The sequence below is a fragment of the Syzygium oleosum genome, unplaced genomic scaffold, assembly GCF_021117445.2.
Source record: "Syzygium oleosum isolate NSW1041296 unplaced genomic scaffold, Sole_v2.1 Sole_v2.01, whole genome shotgun sequence".
Classification (NCBI taxonomy): Eukaryota; Viridiplantae; Streptophyta; class Magnoliopsida; order Myrtales; family Myrtaceae; genus Syzygium; species Syzygium oleosum.
In genome coordinates this window covers 36,106,990-36,133,132 of record NW_026607485.1, presented here as the reverse complement: position 1 = coordinate 36,133,132, position 26,143 = coordinate 36,106,990, and the positions used below count along the sequence as shown (strand labels likewise).

Genomic DNA, 26,143 nt, shown 5'->3' with positions numbered 1-26,143 from the left:
TAAAAAGGGTTTATTTGCAATCTTTGTAGGGGGAAGAACAATATTATGCGGAACCGTACATAGATCTTATTCCTATATTAACCTCATCATTAAGTGACGGCGACCCTAGTGTCACAAGTTGCAATCTCCTTTAGCTCGATGCACAGTGTATATAACACATATTTTAGGCCATGTGAAGGGACTGTGTTGTCATCTAGAACTTAAAAAGAGTGGAATATATTCACATGCATGCAGTGTTTTACGTGGCCTGAATTGAGGACGTATTGTCACGATGAGCCCGAAGACTAACATAGATCCTAATCAATCGGAGATCTCTCTAGAATGGTAATCTGGTGTTTTGTGGCATGAGCACTTGAACTAGGCTGAATTTGTAGTACTCCAAACCCTATTATTTTTTAAATTTATTTAGTTACGGCGGCAAACTCTAATTAGGTGATGGTTTCAGTTTTCCTTCGTCCCTGATCTGGGGAAATTTTCTTGAATCAAACCTCTGATTGGTGGTACAAATATGAATATCACATATGCAAACTTAATTAGATATAAAAATGTTTTGTAACTCACCAATCGAAAGATTAGTTGGAGAAAGTTTTCTCCAAGTTTAGATGGAGAAACTATAGGGAAAAGTACAAAAAAAGTTCTAAACGTATTGTATTGGCACCAATTCAGTCATAAATCTTTCAATTAGACCAATTTAGTCCTAAACCTTTTTACATTGGTACAAATTCAGTCCATCCGACTAATTTAGGCCGGAAATCGCCGACGTGGATGCCGACCGTCTTACGTGGCACGACCATTGCTGACGTTGACATTTTAAAACAATTTTTCAAATTTTTTATTAATTTTTTCCTTCATTTTCTTTCTTTTCTTTTTTTTTTTCCTTTTTTTTCCTTTCCTTCCTCTTCCCTCCACTAGTTGCTAGCCTCCACGATGACCGGTCGAGGCTGCCGACCACGGGGGAGGCCGGCCCTTGGCGAGGGCTGGACGAGGCCGCCCCTCGCTAGATCCAATAAGAGCACCCTCGCGCAACCCTCGCCAGAGGCCAGCTAAGGGGTCCCTCGCTAGATTCGGCAAGGGAACCCTCACCCAGCCCTCACCAAAGGCCGGTGAAGGCCGGGATGCCCTCGCCGGCCTCACCGTCTCAAGGCCCCTTGCCAGATCCGATGAGGGCATGGGTGGCCTCCTCCAGCCCTCGCCAAGGGCTAGCCTCCCCAATGGCCGGCAAGGGTGTCCTGGCCCTTGCCCTCGCCGGTGGCCTCTGCCAGTCATTGTGGAGGCTGGCGACTGGCGAAGGGAAGATGAAGGAAAGAATAAAAAAAGGAAAGAAAAGAAGAATAGCAAGAAAAAGAGAAGAAATAAAGTAAAAGGAAAAATAAAAGAAAATATTAATAAAAAAAATTCAAAAAATTATTTTAAAAAGTCCATGTTAGCGATTTCCGGACTAAATTAGCCGAATAGATTGAATTGGTACCAATATAATTAGGTTTAGAACTAAATTAGTATCAATGCAATAGATTTAAAACTTTTTTGATACTTTTCCTAAAAAAATATGGTCCTTGTTAAGGTGCACTTGTGAGGGTGTTAGGTGAAAGAAGTCCCACGTTAGAAATGTGGTGTAATGTGAGCAGTTAATATATCATATTTGCCCCATAACTCATTAGCTTAAATTTTTGAATGAAAATGGGTCCTACTAAATATGTTGACGATATCGGATTTAGACTCTCCCTCGGTGATGTCCTTAGGTGAAAGTACTAATTTTTGTTGCATCAATCCAATGAGTAGTATAGGAGCCAATAGTTGATTAATGGCCACTCCTAGTATGTATTAGCTTTTCGCTAAACTTGGTGGGGCAAAGCGATTGAGGTAGACGTGGGAAAATTACCAAAAAAGTCATAAACCTATTGCACTTGCGCCAATTAGTCTTAAACCTTTTAATTTGGCCAATTTAATCCTAAATATTTTGAAAATTTGCCAATGTAGTCCATCTGGCTAATTTTGGTTGGAAATCCATAACGTGGACGCTGGCCTTCCTATGTAGCACCGCCAACGCTGACATTGACAATTTTTGTAATTTATTAATATATTTTTTTATTCTTTTATTTTTTTTATAATTTTTGCTTTTTTTTTTCCTTCTTCCTCCACAGTTGTCGGCCTCCTCGATGGATAACGATTGGCCATAGGTGAGAGTCGGCAAGGGCTGACCTCGCCAGTCGAGCAAGACTCGCTTCGCAGGGGCGAGGTAACCTTGTTGGTATCCGATGAAAGTTGACCTTGTCGGCTTCGGGTCTATTGAGCCTCATGCGAAGCTGGCAAGGGCAAGCCTTGCTTGAGGTCGGCGAGGTGACCTCGCCTGTCGCCCCTACGAGGCGAGTCTTGCTAGCTCTCGCATGGAGGAAGAATGAAAAAAAAAAGAAAAAAAATTATAAAAAAATTCAGAAAAAATAAAAATAAAATACAAAAATTGTCCATGTTAGCGTCATCAGTGTCACGTAAGACAACCGTTGTCCACATCAATAATTTTCGGCCAAAATGGCAGGATGGACTACATTGGCAAATTTTCAAAAGGATTAAGACTAAATTGGCCAAATTGAAAGGTTTAGTACTAAATTGACACAAGTGCAATATGTTTAAGACTTTTTTTGGTAATTATTCCCATATAAAATCTTAACCGATTTCTACATTAAGATCATAAGACATTACCGCTCAAGGTGTGTTATGTACTTATAACATCACCAAAATATCATGTTTACCAATACATTGGATGATTTTACATTATTCAAGAATTTGAATCTTAACACTCACTCTCTTAATTTGCATTTATTGGTACAAAGTGTGCGCAAAGTACATATATATAATTCTCGAAAAAGGGGGTCGAAAATGTATTTAGAAAGCTTTCGAATATGATTTTAAACCAAAGAAAAATGTAATTAACCAAACAAATGTAAACCAACCAAAGTAGTCATCACTTATTCACCCATTTATTTAAGGAGCAATACCCTCTTGTGCTTGTGTCCTGGTCCCCGGCGGCCATGCATGGGTACTCGCCTCCCGTCCCCAAGTCATTGGCACCCTACTTGGGTTCATCGAGACCGTGGCTGGGTCTAGGTCTACATAGGCTAGGCCCAGGTCCCTTGAGGCTGGGTCCAAGACCCTATGCTTGTGTTTAGGTCCACAAAGGTTGGGCTTGAGACCTCGGTGCCAATGTCTAGGTAGCCGGCTGCCATGCCTAAGTACCTAGCTCTTGCGCTTAAGTCATTGGCACTCGACCTAGGTTCATTGAGGCCGACTTGGGTACATCAAGGTTTAGGGTAGTTCCTCTACGGTCGAGTTCGGGGCCAGGTCCATAGAGACAACCTAGGTCTCTCAGGTTAGGGCTGAGACCTCTGTGCTCATGCCAGGGTCCACAGAGGCTGTGCTCGAGTCCTCCAAACCTAGGCCCAAGAACTTGGATTCATGCTTGAGTCCTTGACGATGCCCAAGTATCTGACTCTCGTGCCCAGTTTATTGGCACTTAGCCCAAATCTATCATGGTCGGGCCCGGTTCTCTTAAAGCCGGGCCCTGGACCCTTGAGGTTAGGCCTAAGACCTAGGCCAAGCCCGAGATCATGTCCTCAGTGGACCTACCCAGGCACCTGGCTCTTATGCCCAAGCCACTAGCATCCGGCTCGAGTCCATTGTGGCTCGGCCCCGTTCCTCGGTAGTAGGGCGCAAGTCCCTCAAGGCCGAGCCCAAGACCCCGGTGCCTATGTCTAGGTTCTCGGTAGCCATGCCTAAGTACCCGACTCGCATACCCAAGTCATTAGCACCGGGCTTGGTTCCATTAAGGCCGGGCCTAGGTCCCTCGAGGCAGAGTCCATGTCTCCCGAGACTAGACTTGGGACCTTGATGCTCTTAACTGAGTCCTAAATGATCATGCTCGAGTACCCAGCTCTGCCCTAAAGTCACTGGCGCTTAGTTAGGTCCATCGTAGTCGGGCCCAATTCCTTGATGGCAAGGCCCATGTCCACAAAGGTGGGGCATAGTGATGTGGACATCGTGCCATATCGAGGAGGAGGTGCTAGGGAGCCATTGTCCTATCCTCTTGGTCCGATTACTCGAGCAAGGGCGAAGCAATTCAAGCAAGCTGTTGGCATCATGGTTCGAGATCTTTGGAGTGGAAGCAATCTTGGATCGAGACGTGAAGAATCTTGGATCTCTTGGCGCAACACGACCAAATTTGGTCAATTGCAAGGAAACGAGCCGTTGATTAATACACACCACTAATGCCGTGACGGATGTCATTTTTTTTTCGCGTTTCGGAGTAGTTTAAGTTTTTTTATTTATTTAAGCGTTTTTTTTAATTCTAGTGGCGTTTTCGTAATTTTTGCGTTTAGGGTTAACACCATATAAAAAGGGTGTTTAGGGTTTCTTTGGAGACAGATGATTCATTTTAATGCAACGAGAGGTTCTTCTCTTATTTGAGTTCTCTGTGGACTTGACCTTATCAAGGCCTTCCTTGTGGTGGTCGATTCGACTAATCGAACATGATAGCGAATTCTCTTGTTTGTGGCGTCTATAATGTCGATTGGTTGACACAAGTTCGTCAACAGGTCACGTTTATACCGAGGTTATCAATCACAGGTTCGATTGGGGGTCGAGGTTTTGGGATTTGCACTTTCCAGATCTTCGTAGAACGATCAACTTCCGCTCAGATTCTCTTCATCTGGTATCAGAGCCCAGGTTCTACAAGGTCTAGTTATCCTAATTTTGTTACTTTCATTCGGCAAATTGAGAATTATTGAACTAGGATCTCAGATTTTAACCAAATTAGGGATCCAAATCTTTCTTGCTGCATTTTTTTTTCTTTTCGGTCCTACTGTGTTTTGATTGTATTTGAGTTCGTAAAAAAAAAAGGATTTGGCAAATAAAAAAAAAAGAGCAAGCCGAACAAAAAAAAAATCAACCGAAAAGAATCGAGAAGACGACTCGTTTGTTAGTTGGATCTAACTGAATTAAAAAAAAAGTATCAAAATTGAGTTTGAATTTGACAATTAGTGAAAGGTTGACGAATTATTTTGATCCTGCTTGGTGGTTTGGTCGATTGTTGTGAGCTGGATGAGAAAACGATTTTTAGTCTGATAAAGAACTTGTGAGAAAGGAATACGAGAGGTAAAAGGCAAGAGTATGTGAGCTTAATTAAATAAATAAAAAAAACCAACATTGAGTTTGAGTTAAACACGAGGGGGAGCGACAAATACCTTGAGCAAAACACATGAGGGAGTGTTTGGTGAGATTTCTTTTATTTCTAACATTTTCTTGCAGGTAAGTCATCTCACACGATCAAGAAAGCGTAAATCAAAAGGAAGATGCTTCTAAACAAAGGGATGATGTAATTTTGGAAGGCATTCAACAGTTGAGATTGCAACTTGAAGTACTTAGTACTCGAGTTATGGGATGTGAGACGAGGCTTGACGGAGATCGAGAGCCACCATGGGGGAGGCCGCGAAATCAGCGAGATGAATCTAGAACACGACCTAGATGGCAGCGGCAATTTGATGATGAGTTTGAGGCTGACAGGGAGGAAGACCGAGATGGCCGATTTGGGAGGTGGAACGGAGGATGAGGCCGAGGGGTTAGACATCGAGAAGATGATAAGCTTGGCAACATCAAGATGACGATTCCATCTTTTCAAGGAAAGAATGATCCCGATGCGTATCTAGAGTGGGAAAAAAGAATAGAATTGGTATTTGACTGCCAATGATATTCCGAGCTTAAGAAGGTAAAAATCGCAACTGTTGAATTCACTGATTATGTTATAATTTGGTGGGATTAGCTTGTGACTAGCAGGAGGCGCAATGGTGAGAGGCCGATAGACACGTGGGATGAGATGAAAACAGTGATGAGGATGCGTTTTGTACCGAGCCATTCCCACCGAGACTTGTTCCATAAGCTACAAAATCTCACACAAGGCAATAGGAGCGTGGAAGAGTACCATAAGGAGATGGAGATTACCTTGATCCGTGCTAATGTGGTAGAAGACCGTGAAGCCACAATGTCATGATTTTTGAGTGGTTTAAGCCAAGATATAACGAGGGTGGTGGAACTGCAACATTATGTTGAGTTGGAGGAATTGGTGGATAATGCCATCAAAGTTGAGAGGCAATTGAAGTTGGACCGAAATTACAAAAGTAGTGGAGGTTCAAGCTCGAATTGGAAGTCCCATTGGAAGAGAGATGATAAGCCGAATTGGAAGAGAAACAACCCCAAGGCCGAAACTTTGAAGGAGAAAGAGAAGAATGGCAAAGTTGGTTCGAATCCGGCTTCAGGTAAAATTGAAAATCCTAACACTAAAACTCGTGATATTAAATGTTTCAAGTATTTGGGCAGAGGTCATATGGCAAATCAGTGCCCTAATAGGAGGGTGATGATCATGACTGGACATAATGATGTTGAATCAAAAAGCGAAAGGGAGGAAGAGGATGATGACATGCCACCATTAGAGGAGTGTAGTGATGTTCAGATGCCAGCAAAGGGTGAATTGATGGTGGTTAGGCGTTCTCTTAGTGTTCAAGCCAAGGAGGAGGATCAACACCAGCAACGTGACAATTTGTTCCATACACGATGCGTGGTGAATGGCAAGATTTGTAGTTTGATTATTGATGGGGGCAGTTGTGCGAATGTGGCAAGTTGTACCATGGTGGAGAAGTTGGGGTTAAAGACCGCAAAACACCCTAGACCATATAGACTTTAATGGTTGAATGATAGTGGAAAGGTGAAGGTGTCGAAGCAAGTCCGAGTTCCATTTGAGATGGGAAGATATAAGGACGAGATGATGTGTGATGTTGTACCTATGCAAGCAGGCCATGTTTTACTTGGTAGGCCATGGCAATATAATCGAAAGGTACATCATGATGGGTACACTAACCGATATTCATTGGTAATGAATCAGAAGACTTATACCTTGGTGCCAATGACACCTAGTGAGGTGTATGAGGATCAATTGAAACTAAAACGTGAGGTTGAGAGGGAGAGAAAAGGTGAGAGAACCAAGGGTTTGCGAGGAGAGACCGAGACACAAGGAAAGGGAAAGGGAGAGATCGAGGGAAGAAGAGTGGTAAAAGCCGAGGGAAAAGGAGAGAGAAAAGAAGAGAGGCAAAAGAATTTCTATGCAAAATCCAGCGAAGTGAGGAGAGCTTTAATTCTAGACCGACCGATGCTTGTACTTTTGTACAAGGAGGCACTGTTTACTACTAACGATCTTGACCCGAGTTTGCCTAGCTCTATTATGTCTTTATTGCAGGAATTTGAAGATGTCTTTCCTGATGAGCTTCCTAGAATGTTACCCCCGATTCGAGGCATAGAACATCAAATCGATTTGATACCTGGTGCGCCACTGCCTAATCGACCCGCATATCGAAGCAATCCCGAGGAGACAAAGGAACTTCAACGGCAAGTTAGTGAACTATTGGAGCACAGGTATGTGCGAGAAAGTCTTAGCCCGTGCGCCGTCCTTGTTTTGTTGGTGCCAAAGAAGGATGGGTCATGGCGAATGTGTGTTGATTGCCGAGCAATTAATAACATTACGGTAAAATATCGACATCCTATTCCTAGGTTAGATGACATGTTAGATGAATTGCATGGTACTAGCATATTTACTAAGATCGATTTGAGAAGTGGTTATCATCAAATTAGGATGAAAGAAGGGGATGAATGGAAAACTGCATTTAAAACCAAGTATGGGTTGTATGAGTGGTTAGTCATGCCATTTGGACTAACTAATGCACCTAGCACATTTATGCGACTTATGAACCATGTATTGCGTGCTCTTATTGGTCAATTTGTAGTTGTCTATTTTGATGATATCTTGATATACAGCCGAAGCCTTGATGATCACATTGAACATATCCGAGCTGTTTTGTAGATTTTAAGGACCGAACAATTATATGCTAACCTAAAGAAATGCTCTTTTGTGACTAACAAATTAGTGTTTCTAGGGTTTGTTGTTAGTGTTGATGGTATACAGGTTGATGAGGAAAAGGTGAAATCAATCCGTAAGTGGCCGACACCTAAGACTGTGGGTGAGGTGCGCAACTTTCATGGATTAGCAAGTTTTTATCGACGATTCGTGAAAGACTTCAGTACCATTGCCGCACCTTTGACCGAAGTTATCAAGAAGCACGTGGGTTTCACATGGGGAGAAGAGCAAGAGAGAGCATTCAATCTGTTAAAAGATAAGTTGACTAATACTCCTTTGTTATCTTTGCCGAATTTCGGTGCTGCTTTTGAGATAGAGTGCGATGCTTCTGGTACAGGAATTGGAGCCGTGTTAATGCAAGGAGGACGTCCCATAGCTTATTTCAGCGAGAAATTAAGTGGAGCAACATTGAATTATCCTACTTACGATAAGGAGATGTATGCTTTGGTGCGAGCCTTGGAGACTTGGCAACATTACCTATGGCCAAAAGAGTTTGTGATCCACACTCATCACGAGACCTTAAAATACTTGAAGGGACAGCAAAAGTTGAATAAAAGACATGTCAAATGGATGGAGTTCATCGAGACTTTTCCATATGCGATCAAGTACAAGAAAGGTAAGGAAAATGTGGTAGCCGATGCATTTTCTCGAAGGTACGCAATTCTAACTACTCTAGGAGCAAAATGTCTAGGTTTTGAGCATATCAAGGACTTATATACTGATGATGAAGACTTTGGAAGAGTGTTTGAAGCTTGTGAAGACGCTGCATTTGAAAAATTCTATAGGCATAATGGCTATATCTTTCGTGAGAACAAGTTATGTTTGCCTAAATGTTCTTTGCGTGAGTTGTTGGTGTGAGAGGCGCATGGTGGTGGCTTAATGGGACATTTTGGCATTAATAAAACTTATGAAGTGCTGTATGAACATTTTTATTGGCCACACATGAAAAGAGATGTCGCACGTATTGGAGACTTGGAAACATTACCTATGGCCAAAGGAGTTTGTGATCCACACTCATCACGAGACCTTAAAATACTTGAAGGGACAGCAAAAGTTGAATAAAAGACATGCCAAATGGATGGAGTTCATCGAGACTTTTCCATAAGCGATCAAGTACAAGAAAGGTAAGGAAAATGTGGTAGCCGATGCACTTTCTCGAAAGTACGCAATTCTAACTACTCTAGGAGCAAAATGTCTAGGTTTTGAGCATATCAAGGACTTATATACTGATGATGAAGACTTTGGAAGAGTGTTTGAAGCTTGTGAAGACGCTGCATTTGAAAAATTCTATAGGCATAATGGCTATCTCTTTCGTGAGAACAAGTTATGTTTGCCTAAATGTTCTTTGCGTGAGTTGTTGGTGTGAAAGGCGCATGGTGGTGGCTTAATGGGACATTTTGGCATTAATAAAACTTATGAAGTGCTGTATGAACATTTTTATTGGCCACACATGAAAAGAGATGTCGCACGTATTTGTGAGAGATGTATTGCATGTAAGCAAACTAAGTCTACAACTAAACCACATGGCTTGTATATGCCTTTGCCTATTCCGAAGCATCCTTGGGTTGATATTTCAATAGATTTTGTGTTAGGATTTCCTAGGTCTAAGCATGGTCGGGATTCTATTTATGTGGTTGTTGATCGGTTTTCAAAGATGGCTCATTTTATACCCTATCATAAAACCGATGACGCATCGCATGTTGCTGATTTGTTCTTTCGTGAGATTGTGTGTTTGCATGGCATGCCTAGGTCCATTGTTTCTGATCGAGGCACTAAATTTCTTAGCTACTTTTGGAAAACATTATGGAAGAAGTTAGGTACACAACTTTTATTTTCTACTACTTGTCATCCACAAACTGATGGTCAAATTGAGGCAGTTAATAGAACTTTAGGGGTATTGTTGCGTGCTATAATTAAAAACAACATAAAGTCTTGGGAAGATTGTTTGCCACATGTTGAGTTTGCATATAACAGGAGCATGCATTCTGCTACTAAATTTACACCGTTTGAGGTTGTTTATGGCTTTAATCCTTTAACTCCATTGGATTTAACCCCTTTGCCTGTTGATGAGCGTATGGACTTAGATGGCTCTAGGAAGGCCGAATTTGTCAAGGCATTGCATGAGAAGACGCGGTTGAATATTGAGCACAAAACCAAACAATATGCAAAGCAAGCCAACAAAGGGCGCAAGAAAGTAGTGTTTGAGCCCGGCGATTGGGTTTGGGTTCATATGCGCAAGGAGCGTTTTCCCGAGCGGTAACTTTCTAAGTTACAACCGCGAGGGGATGGACCGTTTATGGTGTTGGAGAGGGTTAACGATAATGCCTACAAGCTTGACCTTCCAGGTGAGTATGGTATTAGTGCTACTTTCAATGTTTCTGACTTAACTTTTTTCGATGCATGAGATGATTTGAGGGCAAATCCTTTGCACAGGGGAGGGAATGATGTGGACATCGTGCCATATCGAGGAGGAGGTGCTAGGGACCCATTGTCATATTCTCTTGGTCCGATTACTCAAGTAAGGGTGAAGCAATTCAAGCAAGCTGTTGGCATCATGGTTCGAGATCTTTGGAGTGGAAGCGATCTTGGATCGGGACGTGAAGAATCTTGGATCTTTTGGCGCAACACGATCAAATTTGGTCAATTGCAAGGAAACGAGCCGCTGATTATTACACACCACTAATGCCATAACAGATGTCATTTTTTTTCTCGTTTCGGAGTAGTTTAAGTTTTTTTATTTATTTAAGCGCTTTTATTAATTCTAGTGGCGTTTTCGTAATTTTTGCGTTTAGGGTTAACACCATATAAAAAGGGTGTTTAGGGTTTCTTTGGAGACAGATGATTCATTTTAATGTAACGAGAGGTTCTTCTCTTTTTTGAGTTCTCTGTGGACTTGACCTTATCAAGGCCTTCCTTGTGGCGGTCGATTTGACTAATCGAGCAGGATAGCGAATTCTCTTGTTTGTGGCGTCTATAACGTCGATTGGTTGACACAAGTTCGTCAACAGGTCACGTTTATACCGAGGTTACCAATCACAGGTTCGATTGGGGGTCGAGGTTTTGCGATTCGCACTTTCCAGATCTTCGTAGAACGATCAACTTCCGCTCATATTCACTTCACATAGGTCCCTTGAGGCATGGCTCGAGAACATGGTGCTCGTGCTTGAGCACATGGAGGTCGGGCTTAGATCCCTTGAGGTCAAGCCCGGGTACGTAACTTCCTCGCCCAAGTCACTGTCACCTAGCTGGATCCATGGAGGTCTAGCGTAGTTCCTTAGCGATCGGACCTAGGTCCATAGAGGCTGGCTCCAAGTCACTCAAGGTCAAGCCCAAGACTCCGATGCCCGTGCTTAGGTCCACAGACATCCGAGCATTGGAGCTCCCTTATCGACTCAGCAAGCCAATTCATGGAGTAGGCTGTTCTCCAAATGCAACAATTTAAGGAGAAAAATTGATGAGAATTTGAGCCCAAGTTGGGTTGTGTGACATCCTGGACTTTCATCTGCTTAGAGGAATGAAAGGATCCTAAAAGATTAGGGCGCTCATTGATGGAAATATGGAAATGTGAACTTAGAAGTTCGGGTGTCATTTTAACGCCGCCATTATCGTCTTTGGGATCGTGAACCGTGTTTCTAGGTTTCATTCACCACCGCACCGACTGTTTCCAACACCACGTCGCCACACGACCCTGCTCTCTTTGTTCTGCCGCTCCACCTTCACTTTCATTTTTCTTTCCATCTCCTCTTCTCCTTTTTGCCCGGAACACCACCGCCCCCTTCTTCCTTTTCTTTTCTTCTTTTTCCCTTTTCTTCTTCCCCTCCGCCACTTGGCGGAGGAGAAGCGCCAAGTGGCGCCTGCCTTGGGCTATGTGGCTCCACCGCCCTACACGGCCAATTGCCTTTCATGCAAGAGGGGAACAACCCCTTTTTGGCCCTTCATTTCCTCATTTTTCCTCTCTTCTAGCCAGTTCTCTCTCTCTCTCTCTCTCTCTCTCTCTCTCTCTCTCTCTCTCTCTCTCTCTCTCTCTCTCTCTCTCTCTCTCTCCGCTCGGAACTCCACTAGCCGGGGCAGCAGCCCACCGCACAACGCCACTCCTGACCAGCCGCCTCGTCCCCTCTGCCCAGCGATCGTCATCCTGTTTTTCCCCTTCACACCGGCGACAGCATCCCACAACAAGCTCGGAAGCGCCACTCTGTGCTCTCCTTCTCTCTCCGCCCCAGACCAGGACATGTGCGCCGTGTTGCCGCACTCGCCGTCGAGGCAAGTGTACTCTCTCACCCTATACTAACCATTATAGTGCTTGCATGTCGAGTTTGGGTCTCAGTTTAGAAAAAGTGAAAGCTAGATGTGGAGGGGGAGTTGTCGATGGTGTCTGGCTAAGGTGAGCTATGGTTGAGAGCTCGAAGAATTCTATGTTTTTTCCCAAGCTTGTTGGCGATATTGGTAGTCGTAGGATGTCGTGGCAAGGGCGGGAAATCAATTGGGTGTCGTGGGCGAGCCGAATGATTGGCTGGGTGCTCCGGTTTGGTCGGCGAGGTGGGCCGATTGCCCCGGCGTGAACAGCGGCGTGGCCGTGGGAAAATTGGCGTGATCGAGAAGCTGATTGCGCAACCGGAGGAAAAAACGGGCATCCGGCACGGTCTCGGGCCGAGGGTCCCGTATTTCAAAAATATAGGAGTCATAGGTTAGAAGTATGAGAGAATTAGAAGTCCCAAAGTAAGGGGGTCCCATAATCAAATATTGAAATGGTGAGAAGCCGTCTAATTAATACTCATGAATTGATTTGGAGTCTGAGGAGTGCACTGTAAGTTGTCAGTTCTTTGTGAACTATGCATTTGATAAATGAAAAGATCGTTTGTGCGTGTGAATGTGTGACTAAGAGATGAATTGATGCCGTCGGTTTACATACGAAGATGCCCCGAGGAGCCGTAAGGAATGTGGGATGCTGTGGTTAGTGGACTACGATGCCTAAGAGACGCCATGCCCTAGATGCCCCAGGAGTATGATCGGGATGCCGTGGTCAGTGGACTACGAAGCCCATGCGGGCCGATGAGAATACCGGCGTATACTGCGGCAGACTGGAGGGCGTACCGGATCTTGCTAGTTAGGAAGGATCCTCCTTGCGTAGCCGGTGAGGGCACCATATATGTGACTTGGAGTTGAGATTAATGCTTAATTGATGATATAAAACACATGCGTCGTATGCTCGTGTTATCGCCTGTTCCATTGATTGGTGATCTTTATGCCCGGAGATTGTTAGTAGAGCAAGAAAGGGGAGTCTATGCATGCTATGGCTGGCTTGTTGATTGGTTTAGTTGTCTATCTCATTAATCTTGTTGATATGCTTAACATTATCTATTTAGTATAGCATGATAGAGTTTACTTTGCTGAGCTTTCGCTCATTATTTATTGTTGATAACTTTTTACAGATTTGTAGCCATGCTGATACTGCCCACATCTACCTCCACTAGTTATGGGGTACCCATTGATTTCGAGGGCCACTTGACTGAGTTTGTGGACTCCTATTTCCCAGGGATAATTTTTGTTAAGTGCATCTTCATTCTGACCGTGGATATTCGGTCCCCATAGGGACCCATACTTTTGGGGTTTATAGCCATTTATGTTCGCGTTGGTGGACGGCTCGTGGGACCTCTCCCACACCTGGGACAGGATGGAGCAGACGATGATGCCAGTAGTGGGGTAGTGCGAGGCCGATATAGAGGAGTGGGAAAGAACCATTTTTGGAAGACACGACTGACACTTTTTCGATTGAGTCATGTATCAGGGTGATAGCTTTTGTTTCATGTGGTTGATGGGTCCATGTTGATAGTTCGGGACTAGAGTAGTTGTTGTGGTTAGTTTCCCAAGTGTGTAGTCACCCTATGTATCACCCCTGTTAATAAATAAAATGAGTAGTAAAGTTCATATTATGCGTGTCCTTACATTTATATGCCTTCTATGTTACATTCATGTTATAAATGTTGACTTTAGAAAAAAGCATCTTTCGCTTGCGAAAAATCTCATAATTATATAAGACTAGAGTGATCCACTTGAAAGGGTGGGCCTAGGACGAGACAGGTTGGGTCTGAGTCAGATTGAATAAGGGTCGCTAAAATTGTATTCCATAAAAATGAGTCAGTTTGGGTCGGATCATTTTCGATCGATCCGACTCACTCGTTTGACAGGCTAATGACTACCAATTTAGTCATAAACTTTCCAATTTAGCTAATATAGTCTTGAATCTTTTCATGGTTATTCCATGTAATCCATCGAGCCAACCTAGGCCAAAATCACTGACATGACAGTCCAATCAACATTGACCGTCATACGCAGTACAACTGGCGATATGATGAGTCTGACTCTATTCAAAACGATGTCGTTTAGAGAAATTTTATAATTTTTTTATTCTTTTCTTTACTTTTCCTCACTACTCATCTTCTCGGAAAGAGCTAATAGGGTCATTGGGGCCTTGGCAATGGTTGTCAACCCTTGTCCAGATCTAGGTGAGGGCGTGCTAACAAAGGTGATGAGGGATGTAAGCGACAATCAAAGGTGAGGTTGTGAGGGCTATGAGTGACGACCACAAGTGAGGACCTATGGGTCATATTTGTGATCGTTGCTCACAAGGCGAGGGGCGAGGGCGTGTGAGATTGTCGTTCACCCGTGTCCGACGAGAGCATTCAGGCCTTCTATGGCCGGCAACCCTGGCTATCGTTGAGGCCTCAGCAACTCCAGTCAACCCTTTCTGGCAGAGGTAAGAAGATGAACAGTATAGAAGGAAAGAATAGGAAAAAATAAAAATGATAGAAGAAAATAGAAAGAAAAAGGAAAATATTGGAAAAATAAATTAAAAATACATAATTTCATGTAAGATCATCCACGTTAGATGTTGGTTGTACCACGTAGGATGGCCTGTGTTGATTGGACCACCACGTCAGTGATTTCTGGCCTAAATCGGGCGGATGGACTACATTGAAAAATTGTCAAAAAGTTTAGTTCTACGTTTGGTGAATTGATAAGTTTACAATTGAATTGACAGCCATACAATAGGTTTATGAATTTTTAGGCAATTTTCCTATATTTGCTTTCCACCTTTTCACCAATATTGGTTTTTTTTTGGGGGGGGGGGGGGGGGGTTGGTTTGAGTAAAATATCCCCATTCATTGTGGGGGGTTGAGTCAAATATCCCCATTCATTATGGTATATTAATTAAAATCGATAAAACTTAATTGTATAAATGAGATAATTTCAATATGTCACGTGGTATATCCATTCTACGTTAGTCATCTTTCCAAAATAATACAGAAAAAAAAACACAAGGAATAGTGAATCGCGTGAGAAAGACATAAAGGAGCCTCCTCCTTTGCTAAAGATATATATACCCTCATCCTGTCTCCATGGAATCTCCCTCCGCACAAAAACCACGTATGCTTCTACTTTTGTAAATATCATGGTACAGTGTGCATATTGACAGGATCATCATCCTCGAGATTTGGTTCTTCCAAAGCATTATATTCACACATCGAGAAGACTTCAGTTCCATCGTGGAGTCACAACGGCGTGTTTCGCGCCTCACGAAACACAGCTTTGCCTTGAAGAAAAGCATCAGGTGATCGTCCCTTTTCGCAGAGAAAAACGCACATCGAATGGTCCCCTGACATAGAGAAAGAGAAATAACCGAAAAGATAATCTGAAGGTCGATCTTTGGTTATCGCACGCGAGCATAGTTCATGGAGAAAGGAGATGAGCGAATAAAGTGCATATGAATGCTTGATTTGCTAAATCAGAGAAACCCTAATCTCCCTCTCTTTGATGCCAGGAACCCACCTCGGATTGCAAAATTCCTGGTTCATGTACATTGTATAATGTAGAAATACCGCTTAAGTTGACTTTGGTCTTATCGTGAGCTAAGCGAGTCGTGCTAAATATCTATGGGTTCCAACTTAGTTTCTTTACTTGCTATCCAAGGATTCCGATACGATTCCGACAAGTTTAGCTTTCCTATTTCCCTTGGATGCGCGAGTATAGTCTTTTGATTTGGACAAGTAAATTTTAATAGTGTGAGACATAAAAGAATGTTTGAATTCTCTCCATTTGGGGACGTAATAGACATCTCAAATTTTTCCCCCAAACGGAGAATACACAGATCGATTTGATTTGAACGACTGAAATTTGTTCCTTTTTTATTTTCGATATCCCCCCAAATGTAGAATACAAAGATCGTGCACACTCGTTGCCTCCACCTGTCGCCTCCACCTGTCACCTCTCTACCAAAACCGCCCCTCCCTCTCTCCCTCTCCTCGAGAGCAAAGGTCGCAATCTCAGGTCTGAGGTCGCCGGCCTTAAAATTTAGGTTCCCTTAAGCCATTCACCTCCTGAGCCGTGGTCAGATGGCCGAGAAAGCGAGAGGATGTGATTGTACCTAGGTCTTTCGATGAATTGTTAGCGTGTCAATATTTTGAGCAAAAAATTGCAAATGTACACCTAATTTAGAGGATCTCCACCACAATTTATAAGAAAACGCTATTAATCAAGACCCGAAGTAAATAATTCTTATTCATTACCCGTAGATGTACTAAACTATTTGTTAAGGTATAAGTAGCATGGAGGGATTACATAACTTATGGGATGGTAGTCAGCAGCTATATGACGCCAGACACTCCAACACCAACAAAAGGAAAACGTAAAAAAAAAGGGATTTAGCCTTTTTGCATTTGAAACTACCTTAACCTGATGCTACGGTCAAGTTCCAATTTCTCCCATGTTTTCATCGTTTTTTGAGCAACTTTAAATTTAGACTTAATATCACAAAAAACTCCAAACTAGTACACCCGTAACTAATTTACCTCAAATTAATTTTTTTATCACCAAAAATCCGAAACTAGTACACCCGTAACTAATTTACCCTCTGTTAGTTTCCGTTAAATTTTACTGTCAAATTTTTTAGTTGAATGACATTTGGTAGTTGACGGGTGTACCAATTTGAGGTTTTACCCTCCATTTGTCACATGTGTAACAGTTTGTAATTTTTCGTGGTATTAATCCAATTTAACGAGGGGTAAATTTATCGGAAATGTACCAGTTTGGGGTTTTTGATTGTCAAAAAATTAATTTGGAGTAAATTTATCATAAGTATATCCGTTTACGATTTTTCGTGGTATTAACTCTTAAATTTATGAGAACCTTTGCTATAAATACTTCTTACTAAATCTTTGGCACTTTATACATGCCAATGCTTATTGGCTCTGTAAATATTTAATAGAAGGAAAAAAAAAAAGACAATCTAAACCATGTGTCTTAGATGGTCTGACTTTCCAGGCTGCATGCACGTGGCAGAATCTGACCTTTTGAAAATTACATAAGGTGTCTTTTCTAGGGAAAAGCATATTATATATCTTTTCTTATCTCTAGACAAAGTTGAAAAGTGGATGCATTTCGCGTCACGTCCCTGATTCGATCGGGTGGCTCGAATTCTAAATAAGAAGGGAAAAGAAAAGGAAAAAAGAAAGGGGGAAAAGAAGAAAAAGAAACAGAGAAGAGAAGACGAGGGGAAGAGAGATAAAAGTGGGGTCCTTCTTTTGGTGATTGCATGGATCCATGTAATATTCAGACATTATCGTAATCAGTAAAACAATCTTATCTTCTGTCTCTCTTTTTATCTGTTTTCGGTCGAATAATTGATTCGCTGAGCAACTTGAGTCAAGTGCCAAACAAGCCTACATAACAGAAGGCATTTCAGCCCACTGGGTTCGAGTTGAAAATGTTGATGCATGCTTATCTAAATCCCTAGAAAATATAGATTGTCTGAGTGCGTAAGTAGCGATGTCGTAATTAGTTATTGGTACGTTGATACATTGCAAGAGATATAAGTGTCGATGGTCTATACCTGTTGCGCAATGAGACCGTGCAATCCACCACAATCGCGAGATGATGGAGAAATGATTGAGAGACAGGCACGCGGTAATTTATGTCTCTCAATCCCAAGCTCTGATTACACCCAATTAATCCCGAGCTCAGATCACACCGAATCAACTTTATCCTAGTGTTTCACACAATTTTTGAAAGGAATTTTCTTCTCAAAACTCAAAGAGAGAAACCCTAGTAGTACCCTCGAGAGGCTCTCATATGTAATACTCATAAAATGTCACAACATAGGTTGAGAACAAGCCTAAATCCCATGTTTCCAAGACCCAGGTGCCCACTCCATGCCTATCATGGCCAGGCGCCCGGGGCTCCACCGACTATGGGTGACCAAAGTATGAAGGGAAAAATGTCAGAAAAGTCATAAACATATTGCATTTGTCCCAATTCAGTCCTTCCAGCTAATTTTGACATGATATTGCTGACGTAGACGCTGGCCAGTCTATGTGGCATCGCTAGCGCTGACATGGACAACTTTCAATAATATTTTAATATTTTTTCAAATTATTTATTTATTTATTTTTCTTTTCTTTCCTTCACTTTCTTCGTCTGGCGACCGGAAGGAGGCTAGGGCTGGCAAGGCTCGCCCTCGCCAACGACGGTGAAGGCCAACCTTGCCCAGCCACTGGCGAGGCTCAAGCCCGCACTAGAGGCCATGAGGTCGCGGCCTTCGACCTCACTGAATGGCCATGAGGGCAGCCTTGCGTGGGCTGGCGAGGGTCAAGCCTCGCTGACCATGGGTGAGGCCTGACCTTGCCAGATCGGGTGAGGTCATGCCTCGCCCAGCCGCTGGGGAGGCTCAAGGCCTTGCTTGAAGTTGCGACCTCTTGGCCACTGGTGAGGGCTCGAGCCTTGCCGGCGAGGGCGAGTCTCGCCGGCGGCTGGGCGAGGCACGACCTAGCCGAATTAGGTGAGGTCAAGCCTCGCCAGTGGCCAGCGAGGTCGACCTCGTTAGCCTTAGCCTCTGGGGAAAAGAAAAAGAAAGAAAATAAAAAAAGAAAAAAGAAAATAAAAATTTTAAAAAAATTTAAAAATATCAAATATTATTAAAAGTTGTCCACGTTAGTGTTGGCGATGCCACGTAGGCTGGCCGGTGTCCATGTCAATAATATCCAACCAAAATTAGCCGGAAGGACTAAATTGGCACAAAGACAAAATGTTTAGGACTGAATTCCAAAAATAGGTTAAGGAATAAACTGGCATCAATGCAATAGGTTTAGGACTTTTTAAGTACTTTTTCCAAAGTATGACTATAGCCGGCCTATGGCCTCCTATAGTATTACTAGGGGCAAGCACTTCATCCTTGGACGCCTCACCAAACTCCATCCCGAGCTTATCTAACATCTTCAAGATTCGATCCTCACTCGAGCCGTTGGCCAAAACTCAAGACATACTCAAATGGTGTAGTGACTAGAGCGATGCATCGTGCCCCATTCACACCTGAAGCAAGCGATTGATCATAAAAATAGACAGAGTAAGGAAATAGACCGGACACCTAATTTACATGGTTCGGTCGTAGTGACTTACATCAACAAGGAGAGCAACAACGAATTCCATTATAAATCAAGTGATACAACAGAGATTATAACCACACTCGAGTCATTTAAACACTCCCAGTATTTCCCTACTCCCAATTACGCCCAATAACTCAAACAATGTGTAGCCTCACAATTCCTTATAAAATAATCTCTCAATCTCACAAAAGAATTAACAAATCTTACTGTAGCCAAGTGATCGAACAATAATATAACAAAATAAGAAAAATAAATAGGACACCAAATTTACGTGGTTCGGTCGTAATGACCTACGTCCACGAGGAAAGCAGCACAAAATTCCACTCTAGATCAAGCGATGCAATGGAGATTACAACCACACTTAAGTCACTTAAATACTCTCAGTGTTTCCCAAGCCCCAATTATACCCAATAACTCACGTAGAATTTAGCATCATAATTTCTCACGAAATAATCTTTCAATCTCACAAAAGAATTACACAAATTCTTACCACAAAAATTTAATCGACTACAACACACTCGGATATCTTCATGATGTAATTCACAAACAGAAGCTCATCCTTGATGATCTTCACAAATAACATCCCCTTCTTATTTATAGGCAAGAATTTGATCCAAATTAGGAAATTTTTTTTTAGGAAATCTTCTCCAATTAGAAAACCTTTTCCAACTAGGAAACTTACTTGAATTAAGAAACTTTTCTTTTCGAGCTCAAAATCGAGATATAATTTGAACACACAAGATTTAATTGGCTTCAAAACTAAAGGCTTTCAAGGTGTAATTCATGAAGAAACCTCTTAGATACTCTTCACAAATAACATCCCCTTCTTATACATAGACAAGATCTTTGATTTAAAATAGGAAACTTTTTTCTAAGAAACCTTCTTCATTAGGAAACCATTCAACTAGAAACCTACTTGAATCATGAAACTTTCCTTTTCAAATTCAAACTCGATACATATTTTAACAATACCCATCATAAATTCTCTAAACTTAATTGCTCGAGAGATTTCATAATTTTGACCTGAATTGAATGCACGTGCGATCAACGGTCTCGATGGGTTTGGTTCACATAGTCTAAGAACCATGCAACATTTTCTTATTATTTCACCGGAAATCAAAGCTATGATTGGCCTAGACATCACCGACCGATCGTTTAACCCATAGGCCATTGCTACTATTGGCGAAGAATCACACGATTGTAATATGCAGACGTTGACTGCACATTACGCGGCGAATATATCAGCACTCAAGCTCAGCAGAATATTTTCTTCCCAAATCGAATAACCGCAAAATGTGCAGAAGCGACGATAACGTCGTGGGGCCTTCATAGGAATATATTTTTCTCCTTGTACGGATGCTTTTGTTGACCTATGAGTTTTCTTAGTTTCTGTAAATTAGATGATAGTGGGACTTTACCATTCAATCAAAGGCAGGACTTCCTCGGAATCTCATGTTTTGTCTCACTTCCCTTCACCTTTCGGTTTACTTGAATTTGATAGCAATGCGATTCTGGATTGTGTTATATGTAGAAAAGTGTGCAAAGCCAGTAAGATGAGGTAAAGCATCTTTGGCTTCAGCACATTTTGTGAATAAGTGATGACTATTTTGGTTTGTTATATTTGTTTGGTCGAAAATATAGGTTGAAAATCATATTCTCGAAAGCTTCCTAAATATACGTGCTTTGCGCACGCTTGTGCCTATATATGAGAGTGAATGTTAATATTCGAATTCTTGAATAATGCAAAATCGTGCAACGTATGTATTGGGTTTTTTTTTTTTGGGGTAAACGTGATGTTTTGATGATGTTTTGAGTAATAACATAGTTTGAGCAGTAAAGTCTTACGACCTGAAAGTAGAAATAGGTCAAGAGTACATATGTGTTGAGGTAATATGTTATTGACCGACTAGAATATATGTTTCCGCTCCCCCTTCATCTAGGTGTTGTTTTGCACTAGTGTTATCTCAAGTTGAATTTCAACCTTGGCCCAATCAAGTTTGGCATATTTTAACATGGACAATATTTGCCCTTCGACCTCTACCTCAATCGCCTTGGCCTAGCCAAGTTCAACGAAAAGTTGCTAGATACTAGGAATTGCCACTAAGCAACTGTCGGCTCCTATACCACTTGTTAGACCGATGCAACAAAAACTAGCTAGTACTTTCACTCGAGGACATCACCAAGAAAGAGTCTAAGTCTGAGTCCGTCAATTTATTTAGTAAAAATCACATTCATTTAAAAGTTTAAGCTAATGAGTTATGAGTCAATTATGGTATATTAATTGTTTCACATTATACCACATTTTCAAAGTGTGACTTTTTTCACCTAACACCCTCACTGCACCTTAACAAAGACCATATTTTTTCTCCATCTAAACTTGGAGAAAACTTTCTCTAACTAATTTTTCGGTTGGTGTTACAAAAAAATGGCATCATCCATTTTTATATTTAATTAAGTTTGCATGTGAGATATTCATATCTGTACCCACCAATCAAAGGTTTGATTGGAAGGAAAACTCAAACCATGCCTTGATTAGAGTTTGCCGCTGTAACTAAAGAAAAGAATAGGGTTTGGAATACTACAAATTCAGCGTAGTTCAAATGCTCATGCCACAAAACACCAGATTACCATTCTAGAGAGATGTCCGATTGATTAGGATCTTTCTTCGTCATCGTGACAATATGTCCTCAATTCAGGCCACGTAAAAACACTGCATGCATGGGAATATATTCCACTCTTTTAAGTTCTAGATGACAATTCAGTTCCTACATATGGCCTAAAATATGTGTTATATACACTGTGCATCGAGCTAAAGATTGCAACTTGCGACACTAGGGTCGCCATCACCTAATGATGAGGTTGATATAGGAATAAGACTATGTACGGTTCCACATAATATTGTTCTTCCCCCTACAAAGATTGTAAATAAACCCTTTTTATCTCTTAGTATTATTCTTGCAAAACCATAGTTAAATTGCAAAAGATAAGCGGCACAGAAAAGTGAATCCACTGTATAACTGATGAGTTTCTATAAAAGGACCTCAAAGCCAAGCCATTTTTCTCACAAGCAGCAGACCCTAAGCACGAGCTCAAAGCACACTAAGCTCACCTCCACGAACTCTATTATCTCAAGGCTTCGGATACGTTGTCGTCCAGCGGCATGGACGCGGTGCTGGCAGGGCTCGTGAAGGACAAGCCGGTGGTGATATTCAGCAAGAGCACGTGCTGCATGAGCCACACCGTGAAGTCGCTCATACTGAGCTACGGCGCGAACCCAACGGTGTATGAGCTCGACGAGATCCCAAACGGCAAGCAGATCGAGTGCGCACTAGTCCAGCTCGGGCAGCATGAGGTCGTTCCCACCGTGTTCATCGGCCAGAAGTACGTCGGCGGCCCGAACGAGCTCATGAGCCACCAGGTGAGGGGCACTTTGGTCCCTCTTCTCCGAGAGGCCAGAGCTATTTGGATATAGAGACTAAAGTTAAATATTTGCATCTTTTTTAATTTTCCCTCATTATAGCAATAATACGTTTAGCATACACAAGTGAGATTGTATTACGAATATGAAAAGGCGGACTTTTTGGTAGCCTTGTTTTCCAGCCTTAATGGCAGCACGCTATGGAAGATGACAGCCTTCTTCTCTGGTTTTTTTCTCTTTTGCTTTGTGAGGTCCTTTTGTTTTCTTTTGCATTATATCACTCTAAATGTAATCTTATGGCATCAAATGATACGTGAGTCCCATGAAATTTATGTAGGCGAATGAATATCGTTTTCGGGAATTTCTTTAGAATAAAGAGATCTTTATCAATCCATCAATCCAAAAGGATCGTTGGTAGATGATTCTTGGGCCACCTAATTAATAAAAGATCCTATGGTAAAAAAGAAGAAGAGAATTCGGGTGTCTGCGGTCACCTAATTAATAAGGGCCGACAAGGTTCGCCGGGGCCTCAACAAAAGCCAGGGTCACCGGCCCTAGGTGAGGCTTGCACGCACCCGGCCACATGCGAGCGACAATCCCACAGGCCCTTGTTTTATGCTCTCGCCTTGTGAGCAACGATCACATATATGGCCCATAGGTCCTTGCTTGTGGTTGTCACTTATAGCCCTCGAGCCCTCACCTTTGATCGTACTCACATCCCTCGTTACCCTCGCCTCCATGCCCTCGCCCAATTTTAGGTAAGGGTTAACAACCATCGTTGACGCCTCGACGACCCCATCAGCTCTTTCTGGAAAGATGAATAGTGAGGAAAAGGAAAAAAAAAAAGGAAAGAAAAGAATCACAAAAAGTATAAAATTCCTATAAATGGCGTCGTTTTGAGCCAGACACGTCATATCGCTATCTGTGCCACGTGGAATAGCCAACATTAAGTGGACCATCATGTCAGCGATTTCCGGTCTAAATTGGCCAGATGGATTATATGGAAAAATCATGAAAATGTTCGAGACTACATTAGCCAAATTGAAAAATTTATGACTAAATTGATGGTTGTTAGGCCCGTTAAACGGATGGGTCAGGTCAGTCGAAAATGATTCGAATCAAATTAACCCATTTTTATGCAACACAATTTTAGTAACCCTTATCCGATTTGACTCGAACCCAACCCAACCCAACTCGGGCTCCAGTTCTTAGCAATTTTTCTCCTTTAATTATTGCATTTGGAGAATAGGTGACTCCGTGGACTATCTCGCCGAGTCGATGAGGGATCTCTGGTGCTCGGATTGTTTGTGGACCCAAGCACGGGCATCAAAGTCTTGGGCTCGACAATGAGAGACTTGGGGCCAGCCTTTGTGGACCTAGCCCTGACCACCGAGAAACTTGGCCTGACCTCAATGGATCCAGGCAAGGCGTTAGTGACTTGGGTGAGGGAGCTGCGTACCCAGGCCTAACCTCGAGGGACCCAAGCCCGGCCTCTGTAGGCTCGGGCATGGGCATTAGGTTTTCGGGCCAAGCCTCAAGGGACCTATGCCTCACCTTTGTGGACTAGGGCCAGGCCATCAAGGAATTGGGCCTTTACTACAATGGACACGGCCGGGCGCTAGTGACTTTGGTGTAGACTTTAGTGTAGAGATGGGTACCCAGGCATGACCGTTAGGGATCCAGGTAAAAGCACCAAGGTCTCAAGTTTAGCCTTGGGGACCTAGGCTCGGCCTCAATGAAATGGGGCCAGGTGCCAATGACTCGGGAGTGGGAGCCAAGTACCTAAGCATGGCTATTAAGGACCCGAGCATCAAGGCCTAAGCCAAGCCTCGAAGGACTCGGGCCAACCACCGTGGACTTGGGTACGGGCACCGAGGTCTTGGGCCCGACCTTGGGGGACCTAAGACTAGCCACTATGGATCTGGGCCCAACTACCGAGGAACTAGGCTTGACCACTTGGACTTGGGCCGGACGCTAGTGACTTGGGCACACGAGCCAAGTACCTGAGTAGGTCCATCGAGGACCCAAGCACAGGCTCCCTGTCCCAGGCTTGGCCTAGGTCTTGGGCCCGATCTCGAGGGTCCTCAGCTCGGCTTTTGAGGAACTAGGCCCGACCACGATAGACTTGGGCCAAGTGTCAATGACTTAGGTAAGAGAGTCGGGTACCCAGGCTAAGGTCTTGGGCCCAAGTGTTAAGCATAGCCTCCGTGGACTCGAGCACAAGCACCGAGGTCTTGGCCCTTACTTGAGAGACTTGGGCCCTAACTCTGTGGACCTAGACCTAGCCCTGGACCTAGCCATAGAGGAACCAGGCCCAACCTCGATGTACCCAAGTTGGCATCGATGAACCTAGGGCGAGTGCCAATGACTTGAGCGTGGGAGCCAAGTACTCAGGCATGCATAGTGGGGACTCAGACATTGGCATCGAGGTCTCATGCCTGACATATATGAACTTGAGCATGGGCATGGAGTCTTGGGCCCAGCCTCTATGGACCTGGACCAAGCCACGGTCTCAATGGACCCGAGCTGAGTGCCAATGACATGGGCATGGGAGGCGAGTACCCGTGCATGGCCAGTGGAGACCAGGACATGGGTACAAGAGGGTATTGCTCCTTAAACAAATGGGTTGAAGTTTGGTTCTTTACAAACCTATTAAAGCCATCATTAATTGGGTTGTGCTTTATTAGACCCATTTAAACCCATATTTTAAATTTGAGGCTACCAATATTTCACCCAATTTAACAAATATGAGTTAAAATATGCGTCAATGACCCATTAAACGACCGTACAATAGATTCATGCTTTTTTGGATAATTTTGCCAAGCAAATATCAGTGTGGCTAACCCATCTAGGCATTATCATAAAGGTTACACACCCTTTATATAAGCAGGTTCCAAGGTTTGAATCATAAGTACTTCATCCACTTAGAACTCAAAGGATAGAGGTTGATGGGCTCGTCATTGCAACCCTGGCTACGTGCCAGAAGCACAAGCTATGAAGAAGTTCATTTTCGACATAACTCAAACTTGTAATCTCATGGAAGACAATATGACCCTTTTACCATTGCAATACCATACTCGATGACTTGTTACTTCTTCTTAGTTGAGTAATTAAATCCACAAAATGTGTCATTTGAGAGTTTTTTTTTTTTAGGCAAACTAGGAGAAAATGACACAAACAATCTTTGAACTTTGACCTAATGTGCAATGCGAATTTTAATTTGTTCAATGTGGGCCCTAAACTTTTTGTGCATGTTCAATATGGTCCTCTAACTATACGAAAATATTCAATGTTGTTTATAATATTGAATTAATGGAATGACAATATTGAGCATTTTCA

At 42.7% G+C, this 26,143-nt stretch overlaps 1 protein-coding gene and 1 pseudogene across 1 annotated transcript; both read left to right on the top strand.

Annotated features, from left to right (window-relative positions):
- Positions 1-5,492: 5,492 nt before the first annotated feature.
- LOC130137588 (uncharacterized) lies at positions 5,493-10,634 on the top strand (annotated as a pseudogene).
- An 11,802-nt stretch (positions 10,635-22,436) lies between these two features.
- LOC115682869 (monothiol glutaredoxin-S1-like) lies at positions 22,437-23,165 on the top strand. The gene has a single exon (XM_030607228.2). It carries the CDS (start codon positions 22,547-22,549, stop codon positions 22,856-22,858), a length of 312 nt encoding a protein of 103 aa, XP_030463088.1. The 5' UTR covers positions 22,437-22,546; the 3' UTR covers positions 22,859-23,165.
- The last annotated feature ends 2,978 nt before the right edge of the window (positions 23,166-26,143 follow it).

What these genes read in the sequence shown, in the direction of transcription:
- LOC115682869 (XM_030607228.2), top strand. Translation starts at nt 22,547, where the DNA reads ATGGACGCGGTGCTGGCAGGGCTCGTGAAGGACAAGCCGGTGGTGATA.